At 39.0% G+C, this 23,289-nt stretch overlaps 1 protein-coding gene across 2 annotated transcripts in view; it reads right to left on the bottom strand.

Moving 5' to 3' along the window:
• Spata6 (spermatogenesis associated 6) overlaps positions 1–23,054 on the bottom strand; it is a 91,821-nt gene extending 68,767 nt beyond the window's left edge. Inside the window, exons 1-2 of one of the 2 annotated variants that reach the window (XM_031378210.1) lie at positions 22,793–23,054; positions 1,025–1,162 (exon numbers count right to left, since the gene is read on the bottom strand). In XM_031378210.1, coding sequence (XP_031234070.1) covers positions 1,025–1,162; positions 22,793–22,843 — 189 coding nt within the window. In that variant the 5' untranslated portion in view covers positions 22,844–23,054. The remainder of the gene's footprint in view (positions 1–1,024; positions 1,163–22,792) is intronic. The other variant, XM_031378209.1, reaches the window with a different exon arrangement.
• Between the last annotated feature and the right edge of the window lie 235 nt (positions 23,055–23,289).

Below are 23,289 nucleotides of genomic sequence, written 5' to 3'. Positions count from 1 at the left end.
ACCATGCCAATCCTCCAGACAAACCTTCAACAATACTGAGAAGTGCCAGTTTCTCTCAGTTTCCTGTGATTTCACAAATACTTTTCTAACTGGATCTGCCTCCCTCTCCAGCATCACTCACCAGGGATCTTACCTGTGCTCCTCAGGATGATCCTGTCAACCTTAGTATTCCAGTACAGCAAGCTAACTCCTTACAGGAAGCCTTTGTCTTTGTGAGCTCTCTACTTAGAAGTCTCTCCCTCTAGACCCCCAAACAACTATCAGTCTCATTCAATCTTTGTTTAACTATTATCGCCTTCTTCAACAATTAAGAAAAAAAATACCTCCCCTATTTTCTCACCCTTCCTTCATTGTATTTATGCATTTATTAAACTACAGGAAGAAATAGTTTTGCCTTATCATATGTCAGTACCTATATCATTCCATAGAACAGAGAAGAAAGTGGGCTATTTTATTTGTGAAGAAATGAAAGAAGACAAGGGAAAAGGAGGAAGGAGAGGGAAAAGGAGGTAGGGAGGAAAGGAAGGAGGCAAGGAAGGAGGGAGGGAAGGAAGGAGGGAGGAAGGGAGGGAGGGAAGGAAGAAGGGAAGAAGGGAGGGAGGGAAGTGTACCCTGTAAGAACGAGGTAAGTCTGGCGGTAAGGGGAATATGATTGGTAATTACCAATACCAGCCCTTTTAAGGACAATAAAGAGAGAGGCTTGGTGAAAGAGAGCACGAGATATTCCTAAGTAAAACTCAGCATATGCTTACCTATTTGTGCCTTATTTGGTACAGAAGCTGTTATTCAGCAGTCAAGATGCCATGATTTGCATGAATCCCACTAAGATGTTTTGGAAACAGGCAATTGATTCAATGCATAATGTAAGGAATATTTTCAAAAGTCTTAAATTTGTTACAATTTTCCTTTTGAATCAAACCAAAGCACATAGTCAACAATAATAGTTTATATTGCAGGATTTTATTCAAAATCAGATTCACTCTGATTTTTGCTGGTAAATACTTAATCTGAGTTTTGTACTCACCTTTTCAAACACCATTCTGGCATTGAAGACCAGGGGAAAAGTGGCTGGGACACATTGTGTCTTTTTGTATTGGCCAAACACACAGATACTAAGATAGATGTCCTCCTTGTCTTTCAGCACCACTCCTGGACAAGTTACCTGAAAGCAATTAGATAAGTGTCTATAATGCATTGTAATTCACTGAACTATCCCACCGATGTGCTGACAAACAGCCACTGCTCACCAGGATGGCCCACAGAGTTCAGTGAGATACCTTTATATTTCCTTCCCTCTTTGAAATCCATCAATTTCTATTTGGTTATTTGTGCCACATTTAAAACTCTATGTACTGGTCTTGGGGACATGCCCTAATAATAATTTTAAGCAGTCTTTAGCTCTCATTTTCTGCTGAATGCAGACATAAACTTATTTGACACCATTTTTTTTTCTAAAGATTTATTATTATATGTAAGTACACTGTAGCTGACTTCAGACACACCAGAAGAGGGCATCAGATCTCATTACGGGTGGTTGTGAGCCACCATGTAGTTGCTGGGAATTGAACTCAGGACCATTCAGAAGAGCAGTCAGTGCTCTTAACCTCTGAGCCATCTCTCCAGCCCCTCTTTGACACCATTTAATCACAAAGGACTAGCACTCAACAGAAATAAAGCATTATACTCAAAGGCAGAAACAAATCTGCAAAAAGCATGGATCTATTATTCCCCATCACCCTGAAGAGTAGTTCAAAAGTGATAGGATAAAGTTTCAAAGCCAGAGAATTAATTTGTATAGCCTAGTCAAGTGTATTTTAAATATTAAATAACATTCACATACCCCCACTGTTTTGGTTATTTTTCTATTGCTGTGACACCATGAATGAGGCCACTTACAGAAGAAAATGTTTATTGGGGGCTCAGAGTTCAGAGGGCTAGAGTCCATGATATAGTATGGCAGCAGGCAGGCAGGCAGGCACTGGAGCAGGAGCTGAGAGCTTACATCTGACCCACAAGCACAAGGCAGAAAAAGCTAACTGGAAATGTGTGGGGAGCCACAGCTGCCACCAATATATATATATATATATATATATATATATATATATAGAACACCTGGTTTCTGGCCAGAGCAGAGAGCATTGATAATCAAGCCATTAGTTGGAGAAGCTGAATGCCTCCAGTTTGTGATGCAAGCTGGCATGACCGCAGCCTATTATGCTTTGCCACGTAGCTGATGCTGATTGGGACCAGGGAAAGTATTTAACCTGTGAGGGCTGGGGGTTAGGGAGAGGATTATTATTATGATTATTGGGATACGTAAGAAGAAGTAAAAAGGAAGGTTCCTGATTAAACTGCTGGGAGAAGAGCTCGTTGTTGCCTCCTTATTTCCGCTGGACGGAGGGGGCAGCAACAGAAATGGTTTGTGTTGGGGAACCTTGCTATTAATGTAGCAGTCCCCTATGACCTGATGGATTTCTGAGCTTAGTGCAAAATGGGGGATTCCCTTACTTAACAGAGCTTCCCTGTCTCTGCCTCTGTCTAGAGAATGTCTTTGTCTGGGGAGTGTCCCTGAACACAGGTGGCTAGCCTTGTCTGAAAAGTGATCTTGTACGGGGTTCTCTTCAAGGCTGCATAACTCAGCATGTACGTCCCAACCTGGCTTTCGGCCTGCAGGATAATTAGGTACTGTACTAAAACCTATCAGTCCTTCCTGCCCTCTTGATGCCATGATCAATTAGCCAGTTCCAACCACACCCCTAAAAATGCCCTTATGTACTCTATCTCTAAAACAATAAAGTGGACTTGTCCACTGCAGCAGTCTCAGGAGGTCATTCCATCTATGTCCATACTTACAGCCATAAGAACTCTGTTCTCCACTTCTGCTACCCTTCTCCCCCCAGGTTGGTGGCCAACAGCATCCAGGGAGAATGGGCAGCACACAGTTCTGGCTTTTAAAACCTGAAAGCCCAGCCCTCTGCTCCAACAAGGTCACACACCTCCTAATCTTTCCTAAATATTTCCACTAACTTGAGCCCAAGTATTCAAATGTATGAGCCTGTGGGGACCATTCTCACTCAAAACACCACACTCATTATGATGGACAAATTATGTAGGGAAAATATTGAGTTTCTGAACAGCACACACTAGTCTCTTCAGCCCCGACACATTCCAGTATCATTTTTCAGCCATATCATTAAGAGGATATTAAAGATCTTTAAAACTTGACTCCAACATTCTAATATTACATAATCCCCTACCCCTAACTGTACTTAGAATATAAGGAGCCAGTTTTAGTAATCCGAATACTCAAAGCACTGAGGCAGGAAGATCACAAATTCAAGAGTATCCTGGGCTACATAATGAGACCCTGTCTCAAGAAAGAATATTTTTACTTTTTCCCAAACATACACATCAATTTCTTAACCCACATTCTTCCATTGCCTTCGTAATAAAAATGTGAGAGGAAGTAAGAAACAGGATTTCTGCTCCTTTCTCTTCTGTTCCCTCTCATGTGCATTTTCTTCTGCCACCCACCAAGCCATATGTAACTGTCATCTCCCACCTAAAGCACCTTAACTCGATAGTAATGATAATTCAATTTCATTCAAATAGTTGGTGCTATCTTAATAGAAAACACATATGATTTAAATTCTAACAACCCTGTACAATTCTCTTACAGTGAGACTGTTGTCTGTAAATATCTAAGGAAGTGAAATGGATGTCTCACTTCTTTAATCTGGTTATAAATTTCTGACAACAGAGATTTTTGTTTTCCTCGTCATTTATACCAAAAACATGAACTTTCAGAATTAAAAACTTTATAAATTATTTAATATAGCAACAGATATTTTATATATGAAAACATCAGAGTCTCAAGAAAGTTGAAGTGATTACTAACAGTGTCAAAGTAGATGATTGATTAAATTCAGTCAATACGTTCACAGCCCTCAGGACAATGCCTGACAGTTCACAGTGTAGTCACCAATACCATTCTTTTTCTTTTTCTACTTATTCACTTTATATCCCACTCACTGCCCACCTCCTGGTCACCCCCTCCCAAAACCTTTTCCCTAATCCTCCTTCTCCTCCTGATCAAGTGGGGGCCCTCCTGATATTCCCCGCACTCTGCAGGCTCTGCAAGGCTAGGCATATTCTTTGCCACTGAAGCCAGACAAAGCCCAGCTAGCAGAACAAAACCACATACAGGTAACAGATTTGAGCCCCTGCTCTAATTGTTCAGGACCCAGATGAAGACCAAATTGCACATCTGCTACATATGTGTGAGGAGGCCTAGGTCCAGCCCCTGTATGTTCTTCAGTTGGTGGTTCAGACTCTGAGAGCACCAAGGGTCCAGGCTAATTGACTCTGTTGGTCTTCCTGTGGAGTTCCTATCCCCTTTGGCTGCAGGGAGAGAAGGTTACCAATACCATTCTTATGCAGGGGGAAACCTCTCAGTTTACCATGTCAACACTAAGGATGCCACTGAACAGAGGATTGCAACCTCGTGTGCCTTGGTACACAAAAGTTCACAATACTTTTCTGCCAGCTATTTTGACTCTATTTTCTTCTTTAATATTCCATTTTTTACTTTTCCCTTACTAATTCACAACTGATCCTGAAAATCAAGTTTCTCAGCAAATTTCATTCTGTTAGCTTCATTTCCTACTCTGATTAAAACTAAATTTGTCTTATTTTCCTCATTGGAGTCCCTTTACAATTTGTAACATACACAAAAGTGGTGGCTAACAAGAAGACTCATGAGGGAAAAAAGCCTGGTGGCCCGAATTTGATCCAAAGTATAATCATCATAATCAAATTTTCAGGAAAAAAGTGACTAGACATTCAAGAAGACAAATCTTAAAGGCAAAAGGAGAAAAAGATAACATGAAGCTAGAAAATAAGTAGAATAGCTTAGCTTAAAGAAGACTTTTAAAAATAATTCAATAAACAGAAAAACTGTTCTTCACAAAAGGGAAGTAAGAGATTGTCAGATAAAAACAATGATAATAATCTATCACTAACAGGCCACTGGCACAAAAGTATTAAAGTCCTTCAAGTAGACATGAACGTATACTACTAACCAGGAACTTATATCTACATGAAGAAAGAGAAAAGCAGAGCCAAACATGTTTTGTTTTGTTTTGTTTTGTTTTGTTTCTGCCATTTTGAATCCTATCTATTTCAAAACCAATGGCAAGGCTGGGACAGTAGCTCAGTGACAGAACAATTGCCTACAGTGCATGAGGCCCTCATTTCAAACCCCAGTACCAACAGGAAAACAAGCAAACAAGAAAGAGAATCCCATAAAGCAACAGTTACAAAAGAGCTGCAAATCAACCTCTGTGGGTCATTTTAAGAAAAAGACTAAAGTTTAGAGGGGTTGGGGAGGCAGGGTAGATGTGGGAGGAGCTAAGGGAAACAGGAAACATAGCAGGTAAATGTGACCAAAATATAATATATTCACATTCATGCATGAAATTCTCAAGTAAGTTTTATATATGCAAAGATGTAATTTTATGATAAGAATATTATATTGTATATTATAGTTTCCGATTTAGTGTTTTTGTGGAGGGGGTTGTTTTGTCTTATTTTCTTTTGTGTGTTTCTTGTGGGGATTGGGAGGGGGGCTGTTGTTTGGCTGTTTCTAAAAGAAAGGGCACAGAGTTGGGTGGGTGCTACTAAATCTGACCATGTAGTTTCTAGGCTTTGGGGACAGGTTTGCAAAGGACTGTGGAAGAATCTAGAGATACAAGCTGGAACAGCTCTGGAATACTGTTGCAAAGCTTATCAGGCCATTCTAGAAAGAGTTCAGAAGATCAGAATGCTGACTGAAAACCAAAGTATCTAATAGTGTAGACTATGTAGGTATATATTTGTACGGTTAAAGATTAAGTAGAAGCCTCAGGCCATTCACACTAATAGGAAAAGTGCCTGAGGGTAAGACACTTCACCTTGAAGTTCCAGGGTATAAAACTGAAACCCACTTGAAAGACTTTTTGGAAGGATAACACCTCCATGTGTGATTCCTGCTCACAACAATGCTGTTAGGACAGATGTTAGTTGTAAGAGGGACTGACTGGCAGCCTCCCTGCCCCAGGAAGCACATAAAGAACAACAGGTAGCAGTGATGGCATACAACATTACCCTCTGAACATGGCAGACATCTTGCTCACCAGAATAGCTGTGATTACTTCAAGAGAACCTCAATATCGGGTGTGCTTGCTGTTAAGTTCCTTCATAGAAGGAAGGGGTGGGGTAGGTCACTGGATCTCAGCTAGGATTCTACATGCTCAAGCCTACACCTCTTAGCAAACTGCAAGTACTTCTGCCCTAACTGTGTGTGGCTTTGTGGTCTTGGGAGGAGCTACAGTATATAGACTGCGGGGAGTTTGCTGAAGGGCGACCAGGTATATAGCTATGGAAACATGCTATCCACAGTGAGGTAAAGCTTTCTGGTAGTGAGGCTGCCTTGGGATCACCTACCCAGTAAACTCAATGGTTGGACTACAGTAGAGTCGTGTTTTGGTTTTGTCATTGGAACCTTGTAAGAAAGGGAGAGATGTTTGAGTCTCCCAAGAGGAATACTGTCAGGAACAGGTACTTACTCCATCTTGACCATAAAGATAGCGAAGGCCACATCTTGAATCAAGATGTGAAAATAATGTGTGGTGGGCCCTCCAGATGGACAAGCTCAGGGCTCCCAAAACAGGATACAAAGTCCAATAGGCGGGAGTAGTCTCCAGATGGGTCAGCTAAAATCAACTTTATATCATCCTCACAGGAAGATGCACAGTGTTATTACCTTCTCCCTTAGAGAATTTTTTTTTTTACTTTAGGAGTAACCTAGATTCATAACTTCCTTTATTCAAAACAGAGTGAATTCTGGGTAAAATGAGCTTGGAGTGGGGTAGGGGAAAGATACACCCATTTCCTGGAAATGCTACCTTTAGGGATGCTACATTGGAGAGAATAAACAAAAGAGAAATATAAGCCCCATGCCTTTGGGGTAAGGATCATTGCTCCTTTTCCAAAAAGCATATTCTTTTATCTTTGCTTGCTCTAATTAAACTCTTTTTTGACTGTTTGGTCTACTGCCATGTCACATTAGAATTATTCTTTTTCAGGAGCACAAGAATAGATAATGCCTCTCAGGTCAAAATCAGAGGAAACTAGAGATCTCCCCCACAGCACTGTCTCCTAAATTAAGATTTCTTGTGCTGAACACACAGAAATCAGTCACTGCAACCACGTTCCCAGAGAGTCCAGCTATATCTAGAGCTGGCAGCAATATCTGTTATCATCCACGCTGTACTAGCTTTTTGTCTAAACATTCAGATTGCAAGAATAAGGATGTCATTGGAGATTTGTGCCAGGTTTAAAAGAAAAGCCTATGAGGTAAGGCAATGCATAGCCAGGTTTGATTCCCTGTATAGAGCACCTGAGCTAGCATGAACATTGGAGGTGAAGTCTAAGAAACTAAAGATGCTAGAAACATGGAATAACTGTTAAAGGAAGATATAGGCATTGAAGAGAGATGGCCTAAGAAAGAAGCAGCATGTGTGGTCAATGGTAAGACTATAGGATAGAAGTAACTAAGCCCACAGGAGCATAGATGGTGCTAGCACATGCCCCAGTGCTGGACATGGAGCCTGGATTTTAATGTCAGCCTTGCTTGGTGCTGGTCTTCCTTTGATGTCACTGGCTCCTATTACTCTATATTTCTTTCTTTGAAAAATAGGAGTGTTTGCCCGATAACTTTATGTATGAACAATGTGTGACTCACTTTTGATGTTAAATGAGCTCCTACTTATTAAAAAGAAAAAAAGATCTTGCATCCTAGTGAGCTCAGCTGTCAACTTGATTCAGTCCCAAGTGTCTGAGTGAGTCCCAGTTGTGGGACTGCTTCCATCTGCCTGGCCTATAAGACAATATTTGTGAAGATTTGCCTAATTGCTAATTGATGGAGAGCTTATCCCAGTGTGGGTGGTGTCTAGACAAGTGGAACAGAGCTATAAAAGAAAGCTAGCTGAGCAAAACAGAGATAGCTAGACAATAAACAGCACCCTCCATGATTCCAATCTTCAAGTTCCTGCCCGATTTCCCTCAAAGATGTACTTTGTCCTGGAGGTTTAATATTAAATAAACCCTTTTCCCATCCAGATTCCTTTTGGTCGTGTTGTCTATGATAGCCACAAAAGGGCAAACTACAATAGAAATGTGTACCAGCAGTGAAATTTCAGAGTGAAGTTTGAGAGTCCTTCAAAGACTCTATCAAGGTGATTCAAATTATATATTTGAATTAAGAATCTAGAAGTAAAACTCTCTATGCTTGACTGAAACAATAAATACTGGTCACCTGAGGATGAAAAATTAGTTGTGATTAATAAAATGTCGACATCATTGAGAATGAAATCTGCAAAGTCAGAGACAGATGAGGAGAGGACTCGAGCCTGTGAGACAAGCTGTGTGTGCTGTAAATGGCAGACAGTGATCCAAGAGTGATCCAAGCCCCTTAGTACCCAGCAGATCATAATTGAGTCCCAAACCTCAACACCTAAACATCGAGCCATTTACACTATGGTTTTTTGCTCTGTTTTTACTGCAACTGACATGGTTCTTCTTTCTCGGGCTTTTGTTTTCTTGCTTCCTTGTTTTTTCTTTTTCTCTTTCTTTCTTTCTTTCTTTTTAACTTTACAGAATCACACAGGATAGCATGGACTCTTAAATCATTGGAAAAATTTTTTAAGACAGTGGGACTTTAAAGTTGTACTATATTCCATATTATATAGTAATGTGAGATTTTAGGGAAGACAAAAAAGGAAAGTTAAGGTTTGGTGACATACTAGTGTGGCAAGTTGGTAAGGAATGGAATCTCTTAGTTTCAACTGTCAACTTAACACAGCCCTAAGTTATCTGAGGTAGTCCCAGTTAGAGGATTGCCTCAATCAGTTTGGCCTGTGGGAATATCTGTAAGACATTTTCTTGATTGCTAATTGATTTAGAAGGATGCAGCCCACTGCAGGTGTTGTTATCTGAGGTGGGTGGGCCTGGACTGTATAAAGAATGATAGTGGAGCAAGCCAAGGGTAGACAGCAAGCAGCATTCCTCAGTGGTTCCTACCTTCTGGTTCCTGACTTGAGTTCTGACCTCATTTCCTTCAAAGATGGACTTTGATATGGAAGTGTGAGATGAAATAAATTTTTCCTCCTCTAGTTGCTTTTGATCATTTTTTTAAATCACAACAACAGAAAACTACACTAGAATACCTTGAGCCTGAACAATGTTAAGACTATGGTGACGCTTACATTTTGACTGAGCATATTTTTCATTATGAGACCATATGGCCTTTCAGTGGGACGTCATGCCTTAGATGTAGACTATCCTCTACAGCTGCCTGTTTTCAAGACTTCATTTCCTGTTGAGCTCTTGTAATGTTTTGGAAGAGATTATAGAACCTCAGAGATAGGCCTGTGGAGCAAGCCATTAAAGGGGATTCACACCTCAAGCTCCCATCTAGCTGCCAGTTTCTGGTATGCTACAATGTGAGGAATCTTCTTCCCACTGCCATGAACATTGTCATGTGTTTCTTGCCTGTCATGATGAAGTGAAACTATGAGCCAAAATAAATCTTTTCTTGATTAAGTTGTTCCTGTCAGGTATTTTGGTCACAGCAACACAAAAGTAACTAATGCTAGTACCAGAAAGACTCCTTTACAATCCATCTGTTCTATGAACCAAACAATTCTCACAAGAACCTTGGATATTCTCCAAGTCTACTGAGTACCCATAAACCTTTCAAACTGTTTCCCTGAACTTATCTATTCTCCCTTTCCATATGGTACAATGGGGCAAATAAACTTCTGAATTATGTTAATCTATAAGTTCTCACACTCCTTTGATATATTAAGTTCCTCCTTTATATATTAAGAAAACTGCATGACTTACAAGTTTCTACACTATCTACATTTAGTCCTTCTGCATCCCCTAATATTTAGCCTATCTTGTTCTCATTTCTTTGTTATCCTGTACCCACATGTATAGTTGGTTACATATATATATATATATATATATATATATAATATTTATATAAAATTAGCTGTATTCTGATTAGAGAGAACATATGGTTTATTTGTCTGAGATTGTGTAAGTGCAACTAATGGACATAAATTATGAAAGAGGTTATAAAGCTAATTATTTTTCTAGCTCTAATTCTGCCACAGATTTTTTTTTTTGGTTTGGTGATTAATAACATAAAATAGATTTGTTTCTAAAACTATAGAATTTAATATGAAGTTTCACAGATTCCATTTTGAAGGCAATTCTAACTATATATAAGTTCATTATTTGTATAGATTTCAGAAGTAGTGAATTTTGGTGTGTGATATTTTTATTTGCAAGCTTTTTAATGATAAGAGTTTATAAAAACAAAGCTGCTACCATCTAGTTATATAAATTTACATAAAAGACATTTAGAATCAAAGACATAATTGGCCATAAAAAGATAGAAAAATATGCAGTAATCAAGCTATAACCAAAACAGAGCCATACTGACTACACTAATAAACAAATACCCAAAGAAACAGAAATTGTTACTAGATACAAAGAAAGACAATTAATTATCATATAATAGGAGATATATTAAGAAATATGCCAAGATGACACAGAAAGTTAATCAAATAGAACAGAGCTCTAAATGTGTGAAGAGTATACAAGCAAACATCTCTTCAAAGTAAATCAGCAAATCTGAAAACATGTTCAACATTGGTTGAGATTAGGAAAAGACATATAAACCACAATGTGATTGTCTGTTCCAGTTATTAGGATAGCAAAAATAAAATATGGACAATAACAATAAACTGTAACTTTAATAGGCTACCAATCCACATAAAAATCATAAAGCTACTATGAAATATCAAATGTTTTAACATTCCTCAGAAGAAGCAAACAAGCAACCAAACTCATGAATTCTCATGCCCACTGCAAGCTTAATCCCATGTAAAAATGTATACACCATTATAGAATTATTATTTGTAATATGCAAACAGTAGATACAAGTATTCTTCAACCAATAAATGTATAAGCAAATGTATCCACACAACAGATTATTATCTGTACCTAAAAGACATGTTGTAGTGCTAAATATTAGGAATTTTCCTTCAGTTCATTTTCTACATACTAGGAAGCCCCGCACAAAATTTAAGCCTCACTCCTCTAAAAGCTTTCAGGAAACTAGAAAATGAAGGTATTTCTTTATTGATAAAAAACAGCCCATATTACCAGCAAAAAGTTGAAAATATCTACTTTAAATACTACAAAGTTCTCTCTAGGTCCCAGCCAGTGCAATAGAACAAAAACAAAAATAACAACAAAACAAACAAACAAACAAACAAAGGTATTTTAAATGGAAGGAAAAACAAAGTTCAAAGAAATAAAATACTATATTAAGGACATTAATCATGAATTTGCTCAATTACAAATAAACTTTGAAATAATAAATAAGTTGAATGACATCAAAGGATATAAGGTCATTATATTCAAATCAATTGTATTTCTAAGAACCCACACTTAAGAGGTTTTTTTTTCATATTCTTTAAAATTTATAAAATATTATTACAATGAGTATTATAAAAGTTGTTTGATATAAAACAACAATCAATTTAACAGTCTTATGTAGATGCTTGTCTATGACAATACTGAAAATACATACGTTTTTCTCAATATAAATTTTAAATAAATCCAAACGTATTAACTGTATATTTCAAAATAATACATCACTATTAATATTTTCTTAAATGAACATAAACATATAAAGTGTTTTTGATTTTTTTATATTTAGTAGAGCTTAAAATCTTGGCTCTTACTGTGGTAACTTGATACAAGAGTTACAAATGTCAAGCAAAGCATTCAGTGTTACTCTTTATTGTTCTCTTACAAAACCCCTCCCAATTTAATTGTCTACATTTCTTTTGGGTATATAAATACTTTTAAAATATGTAAGCTGTTCTGATTATAGTGTAAAAACATGAAATATACAATACTACCAATAGAGAAACTGATAGGAGAAGCAAGATCTCAAGACCATTATGATGTACATAGAAAGACACTGTCACAAACAAACAAGCTGAAAGTGTATATGGATTGTACAATATTGGACCTATTTCTCCAATTACCAAATTAGAGAGACCATTGGATGACAGTCAATAAATTTCTAATTCCTCATATTTTTGGATTTCAATTGATTAGGATATGTTGGTAATATTAATTTTCATATTAAGATATTAAGAAAAAGTAATTGATACTTCCTGTTGTTTTTGTTGTAAGAGGTGGAATTAGGTTTGTGTGGATTTATTGAAAGATTACTTTCTTGCTTCTTCTAGGGTATAGTTTCGCTCCTTATGTTGATGTTTTCCATCTATTATCATTTGTAGGGCTGGATTTGTGGAAAGATATTGTATAAATTGTTTTGTCATAGAATATCTTGTTTTCTCCATCTACGGTAATTGAGTTTTGCTGGGTATAGTAGCCTGAGCTGGCATTTGTGTTCTTGTAGGGAGGGTCTGTATGACATCTGCCCAGGATCTTCTAGCTTTCATAGTCTCTGGTGAGAAGTCTACTGTAATTCTGATAGGCCTACCTTTATATGTTACTTGACCTTTTTTCTTTTCTGCTTTTAAAATTCTTTCTTTGTTTAATGCATTTGGTGTTTTGATTATTATGTGACGAGAGGAATTTCTTTTCTGGTCCAGTCTATTTGGAGTTCTGTAAGTCTCTTGTATGTTCACAGGAATCTCTTTCTTTAGGTTAGGGAAGTTTTCTTCTATAATTTTGTTGAAGATATTTACTGGCCCAGTACCTTGGGAGTCTTCACTCTCTTCTATACCTATTATCCTTAGGTTTGGTCTTCTCATTGCATCCTGGATTTCCTGGATGTTTTGGGTTAGGAGCTTTTTGCTCTTTGCATTTTTTTTTTGACTGTTGTGTCAATGTTTTCTATGGTGTCTTCTACCCCTGAGATTTTCTCTACTATCTCTTGTATTCTGTTGCTGATGCTTGCATCTATGACTCCTGATTTCTTTCCTATGTTTTCTATCTCCAGGGTTGTCTCTCTCTCTCTGATTTTTTTATTGTTTCTATTTCAATTTTTAGATTCTGGATGGTTTTGCTCATTTCCTTCAACTGTTTGTGTTTTCCTGTAATTCTTTAAGGGATTTTTGTGTTTCCTCTTAAAGGGCTTCTTTCTATTTTCCTGTGTTCTCCTGTATTTCTTTGAGGGTGCTATTTATGACTTTCTTAAAGTCCTGTATCATCATCATGAGAAGTGATTTTATATCTGAATCTTGCTTTTCGGGTGTGATGGTGGATCCAGAACTTACAATGGTGAGAGTATTGGGTTCTGATGATGCCAAGTAACCTTGGTTTGTGTTGCTTATATTCTTATGCTTGCCCCGCATCATCTGGTTATCTCTACTGCTACCTGCCCTTCCTAAATCTGACTGGACCCTGTTCTTCCTGTGATCCTGATTGTGTCAAAACTCCTCAGAGTCAAGCTGTCTCTGTGATCCTGTGATTCTGGGATCCTGTGACCCTGGGCTTGTTAGAGTACCTGGGGGTGGAGCTTCCTCTGGATGTTTTGGAAAAGACTGCAGTTTTTGCCCAAGGTCTGCTCAGGGCACCAACAGACCGGAAGGAACCTGAGCCACTGGGCTGGCAGAGTTCCTGTATGCCTGGTCCCTCTGATCCCAGTTACTCCCAGTGTTGGGACAAATGTTGTATCCTCCTCACCTCTGATCCTGGGCATGTTAGAGCGCCTGGGAGTGGAGCTTCCTCTGGGTGTTGTGAGACCGGAAGGAACCCTCAAGAGGGTTTTTAATATCATTTAGAATAGCATCAAAAAACCAAACTACCTGTGATAGTCAATCTTCCTTATCAACTTGACTTGGGTTTAGAGTCAGCTAGAAGGTTGTTAAGGCAAGAGTATGGATAAATTTCTAGAGAAGACTGATTGCTAAGGAGAAAAAAACCACACTACACTGCACAATACCATTCCCCTGTGCTTTAGGCACAGACTTAAAACATTAAAAGGTAAACAGCAGTCTAGGGCTGATGTTCTCCTTGAACTTCATTGAAGCTATGAGAAAGCACTTCCATGTTGTACTTCCACCACTCTGATGTTCTGCATGACAAGTCTAGAAACTGGTGCCGAATGACTACAGACTATATATCTTTTGAACCTAGGAACCCAAATAAAGATTTCTCCTTCTAAGTTGTTTCTAGTTTCTGTCAGATATTTGGTCACAGTGATGCAAAGTTAACTAATATAGGCAAACACATGGATACTGAGAAGTAGGGCCATGTTTATAATTGTAAACTGAGGTCTGTACAAGTAACTTGGAAGTTTGGAGACATAGGCTAAAGCTTTGCATGCTGTAAGCAGAGCTTCACAGGTGATTCTGCTAGGAGTTCAGAAGATGGGAACATGGCGCAGGACATTAAAGACACACAGAACTCATGAGGCTTTCAGAGGGGAACAACGACTTGACTGGGAATTGGACTAGAAATCATCTGTGTTATATTATTCATTTGAGAAATTGTTAACATTTTGTCCGTGTCTTAAGATTTTTTTTGGGGGGGGGGTGGGTCAAGTTCAAAGTTAACAGCTTAATTTGACAAAGGAAATCTCTAGGCACCAAGTTCCCAAGCTAAGGCATGGTTATTGCTGGTTGGCCTATGCTAGATTTACTATTAGAACTGGGAGCAAAAATCAATGCACAAGGGTTTGAGAAGTTTGCAGACTGGCCAGAAAAGGAATAAGTTGAAAGCTTTGGACATGTTAGGGGTTTGCCACGAAACCTCATGTTCTGCTCCTTGATCAGGCTATGGAATGTGGAGTGTACTAGGTGAGAATTCACTGGGCTGAGCAATTATGGTCCACACACTTGGTGAAGCCTGGCCAATTTCTGAGATGTCTTCCAAACATATCCCATTTATTTAAGTGCATTGCCTCTTTCCAATGCCACTTCCCTTCTTGCCTGAAACTATTTCATTTGTAGGTGTTTTAGAGAATTATATCAAATGTGCAAGTGCCTTCTTACTCTAATCCCAGCTCACGGAAGACAGAAGCAGTAAAATCTCTGTGAGATCACAGCCAGCATGGTCTAGACAGTGAATTCAGGCCCACAAGAGCTAATCTGTAAGCTCATAGCTAGCCTGGTCTACCTAGTGAGTTCAGGTTGCAAGAGCTACATAGTGAAACTTTGTCTCAAAAATTAATAATAGCATGTATGTGTACATGTAAGTATGTTTGTGTGGTTGCATGTATATAAGAAGTAGAGTAGGAAGATGTAAATAACACACAGAGACATATAAATTATATGCATTTGGAAATTAAACTTGTAAATAGATCATAAACTATTAGAAAACAAAACAAAACAAAAATTATAAACTATTTGAAGCCAAATAATGTAAAAATGGTACTATCAATATTTTTGCAAAGGTAGGCAGGTCTCACTTAGGAGCAGATATTACAATTGAAAAAATACTGAGAACTGCAGAGGACTGTGAAAGACTTAGGTGGTTAGCCCAAAGAAGGGGGTCAGGTATTTTCTTTGGGAGATAAATACTGAAAACTGCACTCTTATCTGTAATTGTTTCTTAAGCTGGAAGCAGGTAGGTGATCTTCATTATGTAAAGTTCTATTTGTCTAAACTGTTTTACACAAAGCGTTTTAAGAATAAAAATGTATGTAATTCAAAAACCTAAAACTCTCAACTAAAATCACAAATGATACTAAATTTAAAATTACCCAGTCCAAGCCAGCAAACTGGCTGTATATACTAAACTAAAAGTAGTATATACTAAACTAAAAATAATCTATCAAAGAAGAAACAGTTCAATGCCAGAAAATATGTCCTGGAGGGGTGGGGGTCAGCGGTTAGAGCACTTATTGCTCTCACAGAAAAACCACATTTCTGTCATTGGTAAAACTTCAGAATCATACCTTAAACTCATAAAGTCTAGATAGATATCCCTACCACTACATTTAACATTACAGAGAAGGGTCTAGGCAATAATATAAAGACAAGGGGAAAATTAGACAAAGGATCCATCAGGCATAAACAAGACTGTCATTATTTGCAGATAAAATAATCTTCTATATAAAACCAGGAGTAGCCATCGGAACCAATATGAGATATCAGTAATGGTGCTGAACCCAAGATTAAAATCCTGTAAGTGTCACAAAGAGGCCCACAGGGATGTCACAGCAGCATTGCTGTGGAAACTCTCATTGGAAACAGTAAAAATGTCCCTCAGCCACAGGAAGGATAAATAAAAAGCGGTAGTTCTCTCAAGGGAGCCAAAGGCTTGACTGCCTCACAGGATTACAAAGTGGCCTTTTACACTGAAGTTAGACATGAAGAGTTCATAATGTACAGAAGCACAAAAGTCCCACCTATGGTGTGACTAAGAGGAGGGGAGAGCTAGGAGGGAAGCGGAACCACCCAGCAGCAGGGTAGTAACACCAGCAGCGGTGCAGCCACTGCAGGCTTGGGTTCGCACACTTTCTGAATCTATGCTATAGTTTCATAAACTGATCTTAAAATCAACACTATGTGATAAATATGTGAAACTCTTGTTCTTCGTCACCTTAAATTTTTAAGTCTACAACACTCTTTACCAGCAAGAGAACAATTTACAAAACAGAAAACCTAGTATTACTGAAAGAATATAGGAAACAAATAAGCTTTTCCTAAGATATCATTGAAAAGTACATTGCCTGTCACCAACGGATGGATTGTATTCAAAATATGTTTAACAAGGAAAAGTAATAAACCTTTATATTCACTCCTTGGGGCAGAAGATGTGAACAGGGCCAGCCATCGAAAAGTAAACTGCTAGATCACAGCAGTTCCACACAGTAAGCTGCCAGTTACACGGCTCCAGTCCAAAACATTTCTAGTGCCACCACATTGGCATCACATTTACTTTAGGTTGTTGGCCTCCAGAACTGTGAAAATATAAACTATTTTAAAGTACACTTTTTCAGAGCAGTCCTAGGAAACCAATATGGATGATGTAACATAAGACTTAAAGTTCCTGTTCTAAATCTACTTGCTGGTGAGTACTTCCAGGCCCTCCCCTCTAAAAGATCCAAAAGCTCAGTGCAGAGCACTTCCCTAGCATGCCCATGAAACACAACAACAAGATCAGGAACAAATAAAAATAATAATAACTAATACCAATTAAATAAACAAAACTAAATGTCCCAAAACTTTCTTCTTAAAGCAAGCATTTTACAACTGACCTTTACCTGTAACAAATAAGCCAAGTATCCCAGCAAGAGAGAAAAAGAAATAAATCACATATCAAAAGCATTTCTACATGTAAATGCTTGGCCAAAGCTAATCTGGAAGGAATGTTTGTACCTGTATTCAGAATCTGTGGGTATTTGTTACCTTGACTCACAAACAGAAGGGAGAAAAATAGGACCAAAGAAAGCAAGGAGGCCTGAACTTCATATGTGGTATTTGATTTATTTAAGTGAGGCAAACCTAAAATTAATAAATTATTAAATGGGGGAAGGTCATAGTATCTACCATTTATTTTTTTTTTGTTATTAAATGAGGGGAATCATAGTGTCTTCTACTTACATTTTTTCTGTTAGTCTGTAATTAAAAGTTTCTAATGGTAACATGACAGTGTCTGACTGGGTAAGGATTACAAGTATGAAGTGTCCAGATGGGTGGAGCCTGGAAAGACCCAGCACTGTTTGCTGTTTATGGTATGCTGTTATTAGCTTGAGTTAGCGAATGAGGTGAAATAAATACAGAGATGAACAGTCAGAATTAGATAAAGCTTACCAAAGCCAGCAATAAAAAAAGTTCTCCACTTTCCTTGATCTTCTGGATATTTAAGCTCTGCATTATTTTCTGCCTTCTTATTTAAAAAATGCAAACATTGAATAATAAAAAGCACAAAGTTGAAACTGCAAAAGTACCAAATCAAATTGATCTTTCCAATCAAAGATAAGTGCCCAATAATAAAAATGTAAAAGCTTTAAAAGATATAATTCTTTAGGTGGTCTTTTAAAACATGTGATTTGGCATATCATGTCATTCCTGAAATAGTTCTTGAGAAAGTCACACTTTTCTCCTAGCACTACACTTTCTCACAAGTCATGTGGCTTTGTTGGACAACGCAAATGCTATGTGATATAGTCCAACCTTTCTGCCTTCTGTGTTTTGCTCTAGTCTTAACTACTGCATTACATGTCACCTCCCAGGTCACCCTAATACCAGGCTCTAGCAAACAGGAGACATGAGCAGAAGAGATTGGTAAGGGCATTTGATACTAATGACTCCTCATAGCATTACCCATGAAAATCACAAACAGGATACAATACATAACCAAGAAGAAAACAGACAGGATCAACTCAGAGTGTCCGTGCATATTAAGGAAAGCAATTAAACAGAGACAACTAATGGAATGGAAAAATATGGATAAACCATATATTTAATAAAGGGTTAGTATCCGCATATATAAGGAATTAAAGAACTCAACAGCAAAAAGACAATCCCTAATTTTAAAATGGAGCAAAAGAAAATGCAAATAATGAAATACTACCTAACATGAATTAGAATAGAAAAAGATTTTTTTTATGGACCAGAATATGGATAAATAGGAGTCCTTCAATGCTCATGGTGGGAATGTAACAACATTGCCATTATAAAAACAGCATGAAGAAGCCTCAAATGACTAAACCTATAACTGCCATACATCCCCACTCCCGGATATACATCCCAAAGGAATAAAATCTGTATATGGAAGACAAATCTGCACACCCATATTTACTGTAGCATCATTCCCAGTCAACAAGACAGGGAACCAACCTCAGTGTCCATCACTGGATGATCATTGTTTTTAAATTGAACTAAACATTTGAGACATAGTTAAAATGAAAGAAAACCTAGCATTTGCAAAATATGCATGAATATGGAGGGAATTATACTAACTGTAATAACCAGGCACAGAAAGACCAACACTGTGTGATCTCACTTGTAAATAAAATCTTTTAAAAAGTCAACTCACAGAAAGACAAAGCACAGTGCTGGCTGTCAGGGACCTGGGAATGATAGAGGGGTGATGAAGGGAAATATAGAGATATTGGTTAAAAGGAACCAAGGTTCGGACAGGATAAGTTCTGGGGATATCAGTTGCTGGCTAGCAGATGTAGGCCATTAGGTGGGTGTTATAGTCTGACCCTGCTTCTGATCCTCTGTCTGCTTCTTGAGCTGACAAGATGTGAACTGCCCTCAAGGGAAGTTCCTGGATCCTGGGCCAAGCCACCTCTACTCCCATGCCTTACTCACCAGGGGGGACTTATATATCCCTGATACTGTGAGCCAAAATTAACCTTCTGTGGTGGTTTGAAAGAAGAACATTCCCTATAACCTCATGTGTTTAAATATTTGGTCTCCAGTCGTGGCAATGCCTAGGAGTGGATGGTGGTGGAACTTAGAAATGCATCACTGGGGCAGACATCAAGGGCTTGTAGGCTCATCTCATTTTCTCTTCTCCCTCTGCTTCATGTTCATAGATGAAAATGTGATTGGCCATTTCCCTGCTCCTACCACCATGCTATCCTTGACTGTAGTTATGCACAGCATCACAAGAGCACCGAATGCATTTCTCTACTCTCTTAATTGCTTCAGTCAAGTCACAGCATACAGATAAGGAAATAGAACCATCTCATATACTGTGAACATATATGTTTTTATTTGACATTTTAAAACAAGAGAATGTTGTCATATACATATACAAGCGAATATTACTGCGCAGCCTAGAGAAACAACCCACTGAAGCATGCAACACTATTGAATTGCAAAGTCATGATCAGCAAAACACACTTGACATAAAATATTACAGTATCTCTCCAATATGAAGTTCCAGTGCTGACAAACTAATCTCGCTCGAGTTGAGAAATCAAGACATCAGTTTCTTTCCAATGAGGGACATGGGAGAACTTCATAAAGTGATTGATATATATTTCTAACTATTGATCTGGGAATGATGGCATGATGTGTGAACTTACCAAAATCCACTGGGAGAAAAAAAAAGAAATGAAGAATTTTCTATAATAAAATGAACTATGCCAGGTGGTGGTGGCACACACCTTTAATCTCAGCACTTGGGAGGCAGAGGCGGATTTCTGAGTTTGAGGCCAGCCTGGTCTACAAAGTGAGTTCCAGGACAACTAGGGCTACACAGAGAAACCCTGTCTTGAAAAACCAAAAACAAAAACAAAAATGAACTATAAGACTAACAATCAAGTAGTTAATTTTATTATATAAATTTTGGATCTTGTCTTGAAGTTAATTATAAAAATTATCTTTATGATAACTCAGAAAACCTAAATATGTACACAATATTAAGCTACTACCATAAATTACTCTAACGTTAATCATGGAATTGTAGTTATGTACAATACCCTCATAGAGTATGCATGTTGAAATATTTAGAAGTATCATAGTATCAGAAATTTACTTTCACATTGTTAATACAATGTATTTTGCAAATACATATGCACTTATACACAGACAAATCAAATTAATGTACATAGGTCATAAGCAAGAGTTATTCATTGAAGTATTCTTCCAATTATTCTGTATGATTGCAATTTCAAATTTAAACAGCCTGGGAGAAAGCAACATAGAGCTCTTCACAGATGCAGAGTGATCTCCAGGATATATTAAATAAAGTACAGTTTATTTTTCACAATATACTGCCTAGTGAGCAAGAAAACAAGTATATATGTTATGTTTAAGAGTGTATCTGTTATATAATGACAGTGGCTACCTAGAGCCATGAGTGTGTATGCGTTTGTTATACCCCAACAGTGGCAATGGTTACCCATAGTTATGAATGACCCTGCTTCTGATATTACAGTTTTTACCTTTATATAATGTAAATGTATAAAACATTTAAAAGTAAAATTACAACTGAAAAGATATTTAAAATATTTGTGGTCCTATGACTTCTCTCTTCAGTTAAAACCAAGTTAATCTTGCTTAACTTGTGTGGTTATCAATGGTCCTTTTTGCTCCTTCTGAACATGAGAAGCATTTAAAAGGCTCTTGCTGGTTAGAAAATACAGCACCAAGAGTTAAAGAGATGAAATGGAATGTCTTGGAAGATTTGAGGAACTAGAAAATATTATAACTCAAATGTTTATAAAAGTAGGAAAATTTGCATCTGGATCCTTCAGCGATACAGCTATCCATTTTCTTCAGTAAACCGTACACTAAGAAATCAGCATAGTGAAATAAAATGTCTCTGACTCCCTCGGGCTACAATCACAACAGAGTACTTACTTCCTCTTAGCAGCCAGCCTGCTAGGCAACTGCAGTTGTCAAGCTGCTAAACCATTGGTTACAAAAAGAAAGCAGCAGCCAATAACAAGGCTATACACTGAAGTTCATTGTCTTACTCACTGCTCTGAGTTTAGCATATTTAGAAATCATTTTGCATTATTTTGGTAAACTAATCTTATTTTGCAAATAAATAAATAAATAAATAAACATCCCCAGAAAGTCAACTTGTGACGCAAACACAGACGGCTAGGGACAGTATAGTTTCTGAATTAAAATCCCTGCATCTTGAACAGAAGTTTGAGTCCCTGAAACTTGCTAGCCCTCCACCCCTGCAGCACGCTGCCCCCACCCAAGCTTCTCAAGACTGAACAAAAGACCTGAGAGAATTCTGTGACTTCTATGCTGGTTTAATTAAGTTCAGGGCTCTGCAGCCTCAAGGAAAGGAAGGCCAGAGAGAAGTGAATGCAGCAAGCGTGGGGTTAAGTGCTGAGAAAAGCTTAACTTGGAGACCAACAGGGAAAAAAATGTCAGAGGGCCCCTTGGGGCAGGCCCAGAAAAAGGGAATGTGTACTGTTATCCCTGCTTAGGCAGTGATACCAACTAGTAGGCTGAGTCTTAATGAGGGCACTTCAAGGATAAAGGCGTGAAAAGCAGTGGAATGAGAAATTGAAGAGGTTCTCCCAGAATGCCTCTCCTCTAAGGGGAGAAAAAAGGGTCTCTTGGGAATGACTGAAGGACTTGGAAAATCTCAGAAGGGAACTCTGCAGTTATAAAAGGCACTCGGGGGTTCTCAACACCTCGAAAGACCTCAGCCCCTCACTGGAGGGCAGATGGGGCTCCCGGCCTCAGTCAGATTGACTGAAGGAGGCTGGACAGAGTCCCCTTCCAAGAATGTTGAGAGTAACTGAGTGGAGTTACAAGCTCGGAGTAGTAGCTGTCCTAAAAGCTGACCAGGTCTTTCTTGGGAGGATTGGAAGGATGTCTGGAGTGTTTGGGTACTGGAGGGAAGCGCTGAAGTGGCTTCTGAGGAGTTGGGTTTGTTCTGAGAGGAGAAACTAAGAAAAGTTTGTACAATGACGTCACAAGTAAGTTGTTTTTGGAGTTAGGGAGTCCACCATGACTGAAAAGGGGTTTCTACTCTAACTGGAGGCTAGAAAAAGGATCTGAAAGCCTGAAGCGATTTGGAGGAAATGCCACACACCCGGGACTGGAGCAAGGGTTCAGGAGTTCCTCACCAGAGAGGAGTAAAGCAGAATTCAAAGGAACTACTGCCCCGTGAGCGGAACTCCGAAGTGGTGTGGAAGAGATCCGAAGGCACTCCAACTGGAAGTTGGGGTGAGGCCCCCGCGAGGCTGGAGTGGGAAAGCACTGGAGATTTCCAGGGGTCCCCCAGGGGCCGGGGGCGGGCGGCGAACTTTACTCACAGAGCGGATCTCCAGCGCCAGGGCGCATTGCAGCGCCTTCACCTTCGGCATCCGCGCAGGGTGGGGCGGCGGGGAGGGACCCCGGCCTCCGGCCAGACTACGGCGGGAAGACGCGGGGCGGGACAGGGGACGGGGAGGAGATGAGGTGGCGGCGGATGTGGCAGCTGTGGCCCCCAGGCCGGGGCCCGCGGTCCAGCCTGGGTCCCGCCCGAACAGCAGCTGAGCGCAGGGCGCGGACTCGTTGTCATGGCACCTTGGAGGGGCGGGGCCGGAAGGGCCACGCCGAGGCTGGACACGCAAGAGGGACAGGTTGTGGGCTGGGCACGGATTGTGGTAGGCGGGGCTTCGGTGGGTGGGGCGGGGGACTCTTCTGTGATGTTGAGCTGTGAGTACAAATCCTTTGAAAAGGGAACTGCTGAGCTGTGGGCCTCCACCCAGAACTGGGAACCCTGTGTTTCAAAGAGATGATGGCACCATGAGCAAGTGGTGTCAGCCTG

The sequence above is a fragment of the Mastomys coucha genome, unplaced genomic scaffold (genome assembly GCF_008632895.1).
Source record: "Mastomys coucha isolate ucsf_1 unplaced genomic scaffold, UCSF_Mcou_1 pScaffold18, whole genome shotgun sequence".
Classification (NCBI taxonomy): domain Eukaryota; kingdom Metazoa; phylum Chordata; class Mammalia; order Rodentia; family Muridae; genus Mastomys; species Mastomys coucha.
The sequence above is the reverse complement of the archived record's forward strand: the minus strand, read 5'-3'. Positions and strand labels throughout refer to the sequence as shown.